The following is a 15,204-nucleotide window of genomic DNA, read 5'->3' as shown; positions in this document are numbered from 1 at the left end:
CTGACTTTCCAGAAGAGGTGTAAGATGGTGCTTGGTGAACATTTGTAAAGATTCCCTTCAGAGCTAGGGTTCAAATCCACAGGTCCTCCCTGCAAAGATGGGCTGGGATCATGGTTTTAGTTTTGGTGACCTTATTCTAATTTGTTAAGTAATGTCAGTCTCAAGTGTGATCAAGGGAAAAAAATCCCATTTATTAAAGAGACTTCAGAAAAGGTAGAAAAAGAGGTCTTAGGCTTTGGTAGAAAGCTCCTTGGGCATAATGAAATGGCATGAACACAGCACTGGGAGTCTGACAGTCCCAGCTACTTTTTGTTGAATATTGCCCATGTCCTAGGTCCTGGGTGAACCTTCCCACACATTATCTCATGTTATTTCATCCTTATCGTGCCTCAATGAGGACATATCACTAGCCCCGTCTTACAGAAGTCTAGTCAGAGAGGTTTTCTAACTTACCCAGGCTTAAACAACCAGCAAATAAATTTAAAACCCAGAAAGCTAAGCTGGTAAATGCCACAGCCTCTGCTCTCTCACCATGGTGGCCTGCCTTCAGGCCCAGCTGTGTCAAGTTCAATCTGCGACTCTAAGTGTTTCTCTGCACAGAATTACAGAAGCAATTCAGATGCGTGTGAGGGGAATGTAGGAGTTCCCCATAGGCTTTGTTCAAATGACTCCATTGACATTTGAGCTCAGGATGAGGGAGAAGATCCTCAGGTGCAGGACTGGGGCAAGCCACCAGAAGGCATTTCCTCACTGAAGGTGATGAGCTGGTAGAGAAGAAGAAGCAATTCTGACCCAACAGCTTCTCACAAATAAGCCTCTGACAACACTTGCTGTCCTTAATACGTGACTGTTTTCACACTCGTTTCCACCACTTGCTGGTGGCCCTTCAGAAAAGGAAACTTTCTGTCTTAGACAATTTTCTCTCCCATGCACACTCTGCCTGGCCCATAATACGCACCCAATAAATGTTGGAATAAGTGAGTGCAGGAATGAATGCATGAAATGAGCAGAGATTGATTACGTCCAGGGGCTGTGTAACTGCTTCCCAGACCCTCCTGTGAGGGGCTCCCAGGAAAGGTTTATCATGGCCCCATTCACACACACACACACACACAGGAGCTTGGAGGGTATTTTGCCCCATCAGAGGAAACCAGGTCTGACACCACTTTCATTTTATATACTTAGGCTTGTTGAGTTTGCTCACTATTTTTTTACTGTTAGGCACTTTGCCTACAATTAGGATAAATTGCCATGTGGGCAGCAATAGAACAGGCTCAGAGAGCTCTTTATTAAAATAGCTGAGCACTAACGTTGAAGAATGACATGGCTAGAACTAAAGAACACGTTTTTAAAGAAGGCAAACACCTAGGCACAATGTAGTACCTTAACTGTTATCAATCACTACTTAATCTAATTAGTTTAGAAGCTATTTTAAAGAGCTTAATTAGATTAAGCTGTGATTGATAACACTTTATATCTACTTGAGTAGAGCACTTCTTCTAATTCACCTTGAATCTTTATGCTTCCAGTCAAAGCCTGTTTCAGGCATGTGCTCAGTGAGGGGAAGGAATTGGGAAGTACTTGATTGGCACTGAAATCACTCTCCGTGCCTGGCAGTGGGCTGAGTCCTTGGGTACAGACATTCTGGGTCCTGAGGGGGTGGCCTTGACAAGGACATCCTGAGATTCTACTTCAGGAGGCCTAAGAGCAAATGGGGAAATACGTTTGGTCAGCAGAACAAGGAATGGGCAGCTTAGCAGGACCATAGGTGCTTCGGGTGCCCCTAGCTCTAGGTCAACATGAGTAGACTAGCCTACAGCCTCTTGGTGGAGATGAGCTACCCCCAGGGAGTCAGGATAGGGGGCTTGACTGTGGAAGTTCACCATCACCTACAGAAGAGCAGGCCAGGGCATGTGGGGCCCACCCCTACTCCAGTGCTCCAGGAACTGTAGCTTCTCTTTGAGCCTCTTGAGAACTATGGGGAGCAGAAGGTTGTGTCTGGGGTGGGTCTATACAGTCTTCAGTCTCTGCTGGGCTGGGAGTGGGAGGTGGGGATGGGAACCAGACCTTGTCTGAACTAAAAGGCTTGTCTTTCATCTCCCCTCTGCAGCCCGCATGTGTGATGCCCACCTTCGTGGCCCCTCGGGCATCATCACCTCCCCCAATTTCCCTATCCAGTATGACAGCAATGCACACTGTGTGTGGATCATCACAGCACTCAATCCTGCCAAGGTAAGGCGCTCCGGGAAGAAGGGGAGAGTGCTGCGGGCAGGGCTGGGTTTAGGGCACTTGCTCTGCAGGGAGTTTCAAACCCCAGAACTTGGTGATGGTAGATTCTCTGCAGACAATTTTTTTAAGTTGTTTTTATTAAATATTGAGTAGATAAAAAGTGTGTTTGTAAAATATAAGTAAGCTATAAAGAACATCAATACAACTAACACCTATGTAGCCATCTCCCAGGTTCAGGGTGAAAAAAATCAGTTACCAATTCCATGTCATTCCCTATGCCTCAGGTAACCATTCCCTGATTGTGTGCTTATTATTCCTCTGCTTTTCTTTATAGTTTGCACATAAATGTGTATCCCTAGAAATACATTGTTTAGTAAGCCAGCATTTGAACTTCATAGAAAGGTAATCATGTTGTATATATTCTTATTGACTTCATTCAGAATTATGTCCCTCAGATTTATCTATGTTGTGCGCAGTTGTGCACTGCTATATACATCTTTTCATATTTTTATTTCACATTTAAATTTTTTTCCTGTGAAATGCGCTTTGTTCTCTCATAAATTTTACAAATGTCTTGCAAAGATCCACTAAATAGCCTACTGGAACCTTCATTTTAATTATACTAAAAATACAGATCAGTTGGAGAACTGATATCCAGTCCATGATGATGGTATATCTGTTTACTTAAGGCTTTTTTTAATAGCTTTCAGTAAACTCATGTAGTTTTTTTACATTACAGATCTTGTACATTTCCTAATTTATTTACTCTTAGATATCTTATATATTGTTGCTGTTTTAAGTCATATCTCTGAAAATTTCCTTTGTACTTCTTTCTTGCCAATGTTTAGAAATGCAGTTAATTTTATTCTTTGATCTTTGTGTATAGCAACTCTCTTACAATAACTTATCTGTGAGTTATTTGGGGTTTTCTACATGAGACAGTCATCACCTGCAAAGAATGTTGGTTTAATTTCTTCCTTTCCAATCTTTATGCCTTCTTTTCATTCTTTTTCTTGCCCCAGTGTTCTGATAGAACCTTGAGAATAACCTCATCTCATTGTGGTGATGGTGGGCACACTTGTCATTCTTTGATGTTAAACAGAATGTTTTTACTTCATCATTATGTTGTTTTTTTTTAATTATAGTCCTTTCTAATCCTAGTTTACTAAGAGCTTTTCTGTAAATGGATGTTGAGTTTAATCAAGCACCTTTGTACATCTATTGATACAATCATATGATTTGTTCCTTTATTTTCTTGGTGTAATGAAATTACATTTTTTGATTTTTTCTATTAAGCTGACCTTGCATTCCTTTTTATACATGCATATATTTGATTTGCTACAATTTTGTTTAGTAATGTGCTTCTATTTTGTTAGTGAGATTGGCCTTTTTTCCATATTACCCTTAAACCAGATTTTTTGTCGAAGTATTGAAAGCCTCATAAAATAATTTGGAGAATGTTTCTTCTCTTTCTGTCCTATGGATCATTATGGAAGACTGGAATAACCTTTGCCTTGAAAGTTTGGTGAAACTTTCAGCAAAACTTCCTGGATCTGCTGTTCCTTCTCTGGAAGATTCTAAACTATAGATTTAATACTTTATTGACTAAGAGATTACTGAGATTACCTGTTTTTTTTCTTGAGTCCATTTTAGTAAATTTTTTAGTTTATTGACTGTGAAGTTGTACATACTATCTATTACATATTTAATTCCCTAATCATTTCTAATTCTGTGTCTTTTTTAAAAATCAGTATTGCCAGAGGTTTCACATTTTGTTATTCTCTGCAAATAACCAATTTTTGTTTGTTTAATACTTCTTTTGACACATGTTCTATTTCATCAATTTCTGCTATCATCTTTATTATATTTCCTTCCTTCTATTATATTTGGGTTTATTATATTTCTATCATCTTAATTTTGATGCTTAACTCATTATTTTTCAATCTCTTGTAATCATCTAAGGCTATAAATTTTGCTCTAAGGACTATTTCAACTAAATTCCCACATGTTTTTATCTGTAGGATTTCTGTTATAGTTTCATTCTGAATATTTTTTGGTTGGCATTATTCTTTCATCTTTCAACCGTAAGTTATTTAGAAATATTTCTTAATTTCCTAATGAAGACTTTTTGACCTGTCCTTTTGTTACTGATTCTAAAGCTTGTGGTCATAGAACATTGTCTATATTTGAATCATTTGAAATTTGTTGAGATGTGCTTTTTGGACAGAAATGGTCATTTTTCATATGTACTTTGTGCTTAAAAAAACAAATTATGTATTTTACAGTTTTTGTGTTCTAATTTGTCCATTATATCATGCTTGTTGATTATGCTTTTATCTTTTATATCTTCATTGATTTTTGTCTTGATCAGCCAAATGAAGAAGTCATATTAAAATCTCCCAGTATGATAGTGGATTTACCTATTATTCCTTGAAGTTCTGTTGATTTTTGCTTCATAAATTTTGAGACTATATTACTAGAATATGCAAGTTGAGAATTACCTATTTTGCTGGTGAATTGAATTTTCTAAAAATCAATTAATTATGTCAGCTGTGTAGCTTTTTTTCCACAGCTATTACATCAGCTTTCTTTTGCCTTTTTTTTTATGAGTCTTTTCTATTCTCTTAAAACCATTCTACTCCCTTATGATTTATATCTTGTGTATAGCTGGATTTTTAAAAATCCATGCTATTATAAAATAGTGAAGTTAGACCACTTATATTATACAGTCATTTCTACTCTTTTAAGTTTATCCTAGAAATATGAATATGCATATTCAGTGAAGTCTAATGTAAGTAGTAATGGGAAGTCACAATGGGAATACTGTGACTTGAATTACTCCCTCCCAGTCCACACTCCACCGAGTGTATTTTCATGTTGTCTCACTTTTGTTCATAAGTCATTCTTGTTATTTTTTACTAAAGCCATTGTCCATTTAGACATACTCACCTACTTGCCACTATTTGTTCACTATTCCTTCTTGCATATCAATCTTCCTCTTTGGAATTACTTTCTTACTGTCCAATGTACATGCTTTAGAATTTATTTCCCTGTTGCTGACAAACTTACTTAGTTCTTGTCTGTCTTAAAATGTCTGTTCTGCCCTTGTTCTTGAAAGAACACTGGTATTCACTAGATACTCGATTTTTGGTTGATTGCATTTATTCTATTGTGTATAAAATAATTATGTTCCCTCTGTGCATGGAAATATTCCAATGTCTTCTAGCTTCCACTGTTGCTGTAAGTTTATTGTCATTCCTTCCTATGACATTCTTCTGGCAGCTTTTACAGTCTTCCTTCCTTTAGTGTTCTGCAGTTTTACTATCATGTGTCTACTTAATGGATATTTTGGTATTTATCTTGCTTTATTTCATTAAGTTCCTAGACTCTGTGGATTACATCTTTCATCAGTTTAGGAAAATTTTTAGCCATTATCTTTTCAACTGTTGCCTCTCCTTTATTCTCTCTCATCACTGCTTCTGGAAGTCTGACAAAGCATGTTAATCCCTCTCACTCTATCTTCTGTGTTTCTTAACTTCTATCGTATTTTCTATCACATTGTTTTCACTGATTCTCTGTTCAGCTATGTCTAATCTCTGTTAAATTCATTCACTGAAGATTTATTTTAATTCCAACTATCATTTTCATCTTATGAAGTCCTATTTGGTTCTTTTTCAAATATTCTTGGTCATATTTTATAGTCTTTTGCTCCTTACTCATACATTTAGATCCTTCTTCAATTCTTTAACTATATTGAACATATTTATTTGATATTCTGGGTCTATTGATCCCAGTAGCTAAAAACTTTGCAAGTTCGATTCTGTTGTCTGTTGTTTTTTACTTCTTGCCCCCAGGACCATTGTCTCCTTCTGCTTTGTCATTTTTGACAAAATGTGGTTAGAATCATAAACTTTGTGGGAATTCTTTGAGATCTGGGTAGAAGGTGGTTTCTTCTAGAGAGAGTGTATGTTTGCCTCTGCCCAGTACCTGGGGGTATTACCAGCTGGAAATCTCCTCAGACTAAATTCTCAGTTATAAAGATTTCAAACCACCCAATTAATCTGAAGGCTGCAAGGTGGACCTGTGATGAGGTCTCAGGGGACATTTCCTGTTTGATGTCCACTCAGTGCCAAGGTCTGAGATAAACCATCAGCCTCCAGATCTACCCAGAGGGTAGTAGTGGCATACAAGAATGAAGATAGGCTTATTCATTTCTAGTTCACCCTCACACTAAGGGCACAGTTTTAACTAGCCCAAGTTTATTCATGGGTGTCATGTTAGAGTCCCACAGCCTGATGGGCCCTCACCTTTGTTTCCTATTCCCTCCTTCTCTACAAGTTTTGTATTCGGCTCCACAAACCAAAGCTCTAGTTCACCAGTATTTAAAAATGCCAAAGCCAGCCTCATGCTCTGAGTCCCTGCATTTGCTGGGTTTGGAATTCTGAGTATTCTTACTATATTAATCTGCTCAGGCTACCATTACAAAACATAACCAATCGGGTGGTTTTAACAGGAGACATATTTTCTCACCGTCCTAAAATCTAAAAGTCCATGATCAAGGTGTGAGCAAACTTGCTGAGGACTTTCAGGTGCGGATTCTCCTCCCAGCTTGCAGACAGCTGCCGTCTCACTGTGCCCTCACACGGCCTTGCCTCTGTGCCCATGCAGAGAAGTTCTCTGGGGACTCCTCCTCCTGCTTTTATAAGGACCTCTATCCCATTGAATTAGGGCCTCCCTTATAACCTCATTCAACCTTAATTACCTCCCTAAATTGCCTCATCTCCAAATACCATCACACTGTGGCTAGGGTGTCAATATATGAATGTTAGGGGGATATAATTCAGTTCATAACACATATTCGGTTTTAAAGAGCTTTTTTTCTATTTAAATTTTACTCAACATTTAAAAAATTGTTTTGTCAAGGCGCCTAGGGCCAAAATGCTGGGAACACTGCAAACAGATTTCCTCTGCAAGGCATTTGACAAAGATTCACATTTTATCAAACTGCCTGATGATTAATCTAGTCAATGGGGAAGGATGCTTCAGCCACATGGGGTGAAGGTGGAGGCTAGACCAGAAGAACTTACCACCGTGAAGTTATTAAGTTATGGACAAGAGGGCTCTTTCTTGGGCATTGTTAAAGATGCTTATCTCTGTTTACTTTTGAACCTGAAGGTGCAAGGGGAAGTGTAGGTAAGTGCTGAGAATTTTCTAAGAAAAATCTGATGCACCCCGAGAAGGCCTAGCTTTGGCCTGTGTGTGGAGGTCCATGGCCCCTTATTTGTCACTGCCCAGCATTTTCTGTAGGAGGTCACACCAGCCGGGCTTCCTGAAGCCAGCCCCTCTGAAGAAATCCCTCACTGTCAAGCTGTGCAGAAGGGTGTTTCGAGCATTTCCATCAGCCCTTAGTGGGCTTCAGGTGGTGCTGGGGGAGCCCAGGAAGGCTGAAGGGAGTCCCTTCCTGTCGCCACATGGGAGGAGAGCCAGGGAGCCTGCAATGAAGAAAGGTGGGTGTAAGTTTGGAAATTTAAAGTCTGAGACCAAAGAATTAGAGCTGCCTTCCTGCAGATGACAGGGAAAATGGATAGTGGGTTCCTGACCCTGTTCACTGGCCTACACGACAGGTACAGGTGCATCTAGGACTGCCTGTCCAGTCACTTTTGGAGATATCTCCTTCAGCAAAATGCACAGCTGCTCTAAGTTTACACTATGTTCTTTGAGATGAGCTTTCATTCATTCATTGGCTGTAGATATGATCCCTGCCCTTGAGAAGCATGCACATAGGAGAGAAGACATGCATGTAAACAAAAAACTAAAGTACAGACAAGTGCTATTGGAGGTATGTCCAAAGAGCTAGGGGAAAATCAAGGAAGGAGCCATTGATTGGAAGGTCAGGCTATTTTTCACAAGGAACTTGAGCAAGGTCTTGAAGGATGAGTAGGCTTGGAAATCAATATGTCAGAGCAGACACATGTGCAAAGGCACTGAGGTTTGGAAAAGCCTCTTAGAACTAAAAGTCATTCAACATGCCTGGATATAGCTGAGGATGGATCCTTCACAGGGTCCAGATCATGATGAACCCCCATCCTTGGAAGAGAAGCTGTTTATCCTGAAGCAGATTTTTAGGGTAGAAGTGATAGACTATCTCTTAAAGTGTCTCTTATTGCATGCTGTCATGTGCCAATAATAGCTCTCTCTTATTGTATGCCTATCATGTGCAAGCACTGAGCTAAGCCTTCTATATACACGATTTTATTTCATTCTCTGATAGCACAATTAACTAGGTTTTAATTTACCCTTTTTATGAATCAAGAAACTGAATCATGGATAGGCTGAAGATTAGAAAATTTAGCCACAGCACATAAGCAGTAAGGATTGAAACCCAGTCTTTCTGGCTCCATTGCCCATACACTTAAGTAGCTGTGCTGTGCTACTAAATAGAACAAGATCTCAGAGTGGATGGTAGGGAGTGGCATTGACAGCGCTGGGATCAGCCTTGAGAACGATGACTGTCACTCTTCCTTCTGAACCAGAGAAATAGTAGAACATTCTGAGTTTTTGGAAGAGCAGTCTGGCAACAGTAGAGAGGATTAGAGAAGGACACTGCAGGGAGGGAGACCAGTTTGGATGCCTAGGCAGTGACCCAGGTTAAGAAAAATGAGGACATGCACCAAGGCTTTAGAAACATGGAGGGGGAGACAGTTTGAAAGGAAATACAGGGAATGGGATGGAACTTGGTAGTTGATTGAATGTGAGGATAGAGGGAGAAGGAAGAGTCTTATTCAATGTTGTATCCCAAGTGACAACAAATTGCTTGGCATACAGTAGGCACTCAGTAAACATTTATTCAGTAAACAAATGGATGATGAATGAATGCTTTCTTTCTGATTTGAACCGATGGAAGACTTTAAAAGTAAAAATAAGAGGAGGAGCATGCTTTGCAGAGGTCATGAGAGAAAGATGGTACATTTGAAGTTCCCGTATTTTCATCCAATGACATTTTGATATATTGGCTGGAAACTGGATATACCTGGTTCAAGAGAGAAATTTAGGTGTCATTCAGTCAGCACATAGGTAAGCACAGGAGCCTAAGGAATAGATTACACTCCTTGGAAAGAGAAAAGAGAATAAAAAGATTCACAGTGGATCGTGGAACACCATCCTTTTAGGTGAAAGAGATCCAGTGAAACAAATAGAGAAAGAGCAGTCTAAGAGGTAGGAGGAGGTTTATACTGCAAAAGCAGGAAGCCTTTCCAGCCGGGATGTATCTGTCTGTGGCAATGATGAGAATAGCTCGTTGGAGAAGGACTGGAGAGACCGTTGGCTCTGGCTGTGGAAGAAGCCCTTTCAGTGGAGCTTTGAGGACAGAAACAGCCGTGGGATGGGGAGTGAATGAGTGAGAGGGGAGGCTCTCGAGGTCAGAAGTATAGACAGACCTTTTGACAAGCTTCACGGTGAACTCATGGAGAAAGGGGCATTTGAAGGAGGCAGGGTAGAAAATTTGGGGCTGCCTAGGATATTGTTTGTTTAGGATACTGGAAACCTGAGTATGTTGATAAGCAGAGCAAGCAAAGAGGGAGTGAGGATGTAGGAGAAAAGCATGGACGTGAGGAGAGATTCTGAAATGAGAGACAAATGGGACTGAGAATGGAAGGACTCCCTTTGCAAGGAGCAGGTGAAGAAAAATGCTGTTAGAAGGGGCTGAGAGGTTTGCCTGCAGGAGTGAACAGAACACACGTCCCGTGGTGTCCTCGTAATATGGAACAGTTATGCATCCAGGCACCTGTATGTGTGTGGACATGAGGATCTTTCTTGGAATTCCATCCCCCTTGTAGGATTTCTGCTGGCTGAGCTTGAAAGACAGCAGGGAATATTCCAGTGACTAAGGCCCCCCCATGGGCAATCAGGAGGTCCAGAGAGAGAAACAAAAGGCTCTGGTGTGGGAATGGCCAAGAACATCAGAACCAGCACGAACACCCATAGCCTGTGCAGCTCTACCCTGGGGGCATAAGAACTTGCCGTCTTACTGGGGAGGCAGGTGAAGGCTATGTTTCTACTCAGTAAACTAAGAATAAAATAATTAAAAACACCCCAGACCATCTTCCTAGAAGCTTGGAAGATTCAGTGAAAACAGAAAAGAAGACTCAAAGCAAGTGATGCTGGCCTACTCTGTATGCAGCACCCCATTCTCCTTTGACTGGGATGTCATTGAGAAATTTGAGCCCACCTTGGCCATTTTGGCTATCTTAGTCCTTATAGTCTTTCTGCCCATAATAATATTTCCCAAATTTGGTTAATCAGCAGAAGTACCTGGAGAAACTTTACTATTTTTTTATTGAAGTATAGTTGATACACAATATTATATTTGTTCCAAGTATACAACATAGTGGAAAGATTTTATAGACACAAATTCCAAAGCTCTTTCCTCAAAGATCTGATTCAGTGGGTCTGGGATGGGTGTCTGGTACCTATATTTTTAAAGGGCACTCTTGGTGATTCTGACCAGCCACACTTATGTGATAAATAACAAGCCCCTCCCTCCCAGAGAAGCACACAGGGCCCACTTAGCCCCTCTCCTCAGGCAGCCCAGGCTTCAGCCACACCAAACTCCTCATTCCTAGACACCTGACCCTTTAAAACCTCCGTCTGGGCATATCCATCCCAGTGTGGCACATTCCCATCCCCCTTTGAGACACAGTCTAAAGACCCCCTCTTCCAGGAAGCCTTCCTAACTCCACCAGGTCTTAGTCCTTCAGGATTCCTACAGTACTTGCTCAGCACCCTTTGTTTGCATGCTTATGTTGCACTGTGTTTACACTCTTTGTCCCCCATAGCTCATTAGCACCTCACCTGAAAGCAGGGATAGCATTTTGTTTATTTCTTCAGTAGTTAGAACAGTGCTGGGCAAGGAGCTGTTGCTCAGCAGGTGTTTGAATAGTTAAAATGGACAGAGGAGGCCTCTCTCTGTGTCTGGTAGCTCCTCAGGTGTGGCCCCACCCCTGTTGGGGCCCAGGGCCTCCTCCCATTAGGACCTCTGAGCTCAGCCTCCTGGAAGACATGGCTGGTGACATTTCTGCAGTCAGGACTTAAATCCAGACCTGCGTCAGTGCTCCCTACCTGCACGCATCTGCTTTTTTATTACCGCTTCTCAATACGAACTCAAAACACAGGATCCAATTTGCATGAGAACCTTGCTACCTTTGATCTGGAATGTTAATCCAGTTTTGCTGGAAAAGAAGTACATGCAAGGCAGGAGAGAGAGAGAAAGATGGGAGGGGAGGGGATGAGGAGGCAAAGGAGAGGGAGGGGCATGGAGGGGAGAGGGGCCAGGGAGCTCATTTCCAGAACTTCAAAGCCAAAGATAACAGCGTTTTGATTTTTCACTCCTTGGGGGTTTTGAGTGTCAGTCTTCCCTTTGTAGACCTAAAGAATTGAGAAAGAACTCTCTGGGCAAGTGATCACTTACTAGTGCAAATGTCAGGAGCACATTTACGGGCCCATTTGTTCACTCACTCATTCACTCAGCAAATATTTACTCAGGTCCTCTCTGTGCTGGGCCCTGTGCGACATGCTGGCTGGCAATCAGAGTGCCTCCGCAGTGCTGTTCCTCCTGGCTGGGTGGCTCTTCTCCAAGTCCTAACCTTATCCTCTTCCTTTTTACAGCTGTCTTCCCTTCATAGCATATCCAGGTATTCCTCTTCCCCTGGAGCCAGCTGTGGCCTTGGTGTCTCCACACACCCTCCTCTATTCTTAAAGACAAGCCCGGCCTCCTCCTCCAGCCAGGATTTTATGCCCCTCACATTTACCGCATCCCCGTGCTTCCCTAACTTCTACACTCATCACGCTGTATCGTGTTTTCCAATTACTTAGGTGTCTTCTCTAGACTGAGCCATCTCTCAAGGCGGTGGCCATGTTTATCTTGAGGGCCATTGCCTCTCCAAAGCCAACAGTTAGAAGTGCATATTAACTGTTGAATGAGTAAGTGAATAAATGAGCCCATCAATCAATGAGGGAAAGAGTCAGTGAATAGATGAAAGAGTTTCCCACTCTCACAGTCACCAAAATTAAACCAAGGTAGTGACCACAGTTCTAGAACCTCCAAAAGTTCTCACTCTCTGCCCCTGGGCTTTCTTTCCAAATCCACCTACTTCTCTGCTGGAACTCCTGAGGGTTGAGAGCAGCCTGCCCACCAGCCTCCCCTTCTCTCCACGGCACGAGCCAGTTCTCCAGGCCTGCTCTAGGCCCTCAGCAAGACCTGGGCAGGAATCCCTGTGCAGGCCATAGTCCAGCAAAGGAAATTCCCTTCCCTTCATGGAGCTAATAGTCAAACTGACCGCAACATTAGTAAACTCAAGCTGGTGGGCCAAGGTCAGCCCTCAGGAGCTCAGAGAAGTGCTGTGAGGAGGAACAGGGGAAGTAGGGCTGGAGCAGGGCATTGTAGAGGGAGTCAGATTAGCTGGGAAGGGGCCGGGCAGGCCATAGGCAGCCTCAGGTTTTCATGTCAAGATGCTGAACTTTATCCTTGAGTGTCAAGAGTTGGCAAACTTTTCTGTGCTGATGAGAGCTGCTCTTCAAAACCTGTAGCCATTAGGTTGTGATTGGCTGTGAGTTGGAGAAAACTCCTCCACAGAATCTTAAACAAAACACAGGTTTTATTTCCCCATAGACTGAAGGTCCAGAGGTGGAGAGTCCAGGGCTTGTTTAGTTTCCCTCAGTGCCTCCATATCTTCTAGTTTTCGTTCTGCCTTTCTTTGAGTGCCTCTCATCCTCATGATGACAAGAAGGCTGCTTTACCTTGGTCCTTACATCTGTATTCCAGGAAAGCAAGAAGAAAGGTGGGAAAATTTCCTAAGGACTCCTCAGCTCGCGTCTCATTGCCCAGATTCCTGTCACTTAGCTATCCTTAGCACTGAGGTACTTTGCCACACTCCAAAAAAAATCAGGGTTCTGTTTTTGACAAAATCAGGCAGATAGAGGGAGTAATTGAGTAAAGCACTACCTATATGTGTCACAGAATCTCCAAATATGACCCAGATCAAAAGAACTGCTTTGTTTGGAGCAGGATCCTGCCCATTCTGGCTCCTCCACCTTTGTCGGTGGCCCCCTGAAGTACCTTTATGGAACCCTGGGATGCCTGGGAACCCAGTTTGAAAATCATTGCTCTAGGCCAGAGGTCAGCAAACTTTTTTGGTAAAGAGCAAGAAAATTAACATTTAAGGCTTTGAGGCCCAGGTGAGGGTTTGGTTGTACAATCTTCTTTGTAGTGCTTTTTTTTTTTAACCCTTTAAAAATATAAGAAGACTTCCTAACTCAAACGGGCCACAGCCATCCAGCCCATGCTCTGAAGGATCATGGGCACAGAGCTTTTGGTACCGAGGGAAGGATGGGCAGGAGAGCAGGGAACTGGCTTGGAGGCCTGTACAGAAATGCAGTCATTGGACAGAACAGTCCCATCTACATCTACTGGGACTCTGGCTACCAAAAATGCCCCTGAGCTATCAGGTCCTCTGCAGCCTCACCAAAATATTGGGCCCAGGCTGGCAGGGCAGCATGTCCTGGGCAATACTTAGGAAGCAAGGAATGTCCTCCAGGACCCAGAGATGGGGCATCCTCCGTCCACTCCCATCCTCCATGATTCTCAGGAATGACAGCTGGGTGCTAAGGACTGTGGTCCCCAGGACTCCCTCCCGACTCCCACCCTCTGCAATAAACACAGACTCAAGCTGCCCCTACAGCGCCCTCCCACTCCTGGACTTATACAGGCCTCCTACTGGGTCTCTCTGACTCCAGCCCTCCCTTCATGCTGAATTCTAGTTTCCTCTCATCGACACCAGTAAACCCAGACTGCTTGCTCTGGCCTGCCAGGCAAAAGCCAGCTGCAGACTCAGCCAGCTCTTCCCTGGCCGCCCTCCCCTGCCTCACTGCCCTCCTTGCTCTTCGTTCCCCTCTTCCCTGCTCACAGCACTTCCTGGACAGAGTCCACACCCTTCTGCTTCCTGCAGGGCTCCCCACATCCACCTCCCCCTTGGCCTGACCACCTTCCGTCTCTCCCCTTATGAGCCCCCAGCACATACCCTCTGTACTGTGCCCTTAGCATTTAGATTCTGCTCTAAATTGTTAGGCAAGTGAGGTGACTTCTGGGAGGCAGCTAGCTCAGTGCTTGGCACACAGCAGGTGCTCAGTAATTATGTCTTAGATGATGGGTTGATTTGTCATTTATCTAATGGGTGTAAATTGGGTATCTGAGCTCTATACAGATGTGCCTCTTTGATCATGCCTATTCCGTGTGCCGCCACTTGTCTGCCTTAGAAAGATACTTTGTGAGCTTGATCGATCCACCTGTTAGTTAATGAGTCATTGTAGGATCCCATCTTTAAACAAAGGCCAAAGAGAGAAGAAATAAAAGGAAACCATCAGCACATTGTGCACTGGAGGCCCATCCCAAGACTGGCATGTGGTGTATGTTGTACAGTCTACTTGTGTGATTAGCTCCTACGCTAGGGTCAGATGCTCTCAAATGCAATTCACATCAATGGCTGCTCTAACCAGTGATGTGAATCGTTTTATGGCTCTGAGTTCTGGCCTTCAAAGCAATTTTTTCCCACTACAGACACAGTAATCATATGCTCCCTTTTATGGAGGTGGCTTAGTGAGCCAGTGTCCTCTGCCCCAGGGCTGGTGGAAGGGTGTGATAGTGGCAAGAATGTGCAGCCAGGACCCTTACTCCCTACATGGACTGGCTCTTCTTCTTACAAAGGACACCACCTGCCTTGCAGTATTTTATGTGCAGTGAGTGCTTGCTGAGCTGCCGGGATCCAGAAAAGAGCTCAGGGAAAGTTTGAGAGGATAAGTTATGGTCCTTACCTTGTAGACCTGAGATCTTGCTGGGACCCCATGAGGAAAGGCAACAAAGAGACTGGCCTCTGGCTGCCTGATGAGTCCCAGTCCTACCACTTAGCTGTGTGATACTAAGCA

General features: G+C 42.9%; 1 protein-coding gene across 5 annotated transcripts in view; it reads left to right on the top strand.

The window, feature by feature from the left end:
• Nucleotides 1-15,204, top strand: part of CSMD2 (CUB and Sushi multiple domains 2) — a 600,037-nt gene that overhangs the window by 323,672 nt on the left and 261,161 nt on the right. For 4 of the 5 annotated variants that reach the window (XM_073233613.1, XM_037010709.2, XM_073233612.1 and 1 more), the window contains exon 10: nucleotides 2,111-2,232. The exons of the other annotated variant lie outside the window; for it this stretch is intronic. In XM_073233613.1, the coding sequence (XP_073089714.1) occupies nucleotides 2,111-2,232 (122 nt within the window). The remainder of the gene's footprint in view (nucleotides 1-2,110; nucleotides 2,233-15,204) is intronic. 5 annotated transcript variants of the gene reach the window in all.

Source organism: Manis javanica, chromosome 4 (genome assembly GCF_040802235.1).
Source record: "Manis javanica isolate MJ-LG chromosome 4, MJ_LKY, whole genome shotgun sequence".
NCBI lineage: Eukaryota > Metazoa > Chordata > Mammalia > Pholidota > Manidae > Manis > Manis javanica.
The sequence above is the reverse complement of the archived record's forward strand: the minus strand, read 5'-3'. Positions and strand labels throughout refer to the sequence as shown.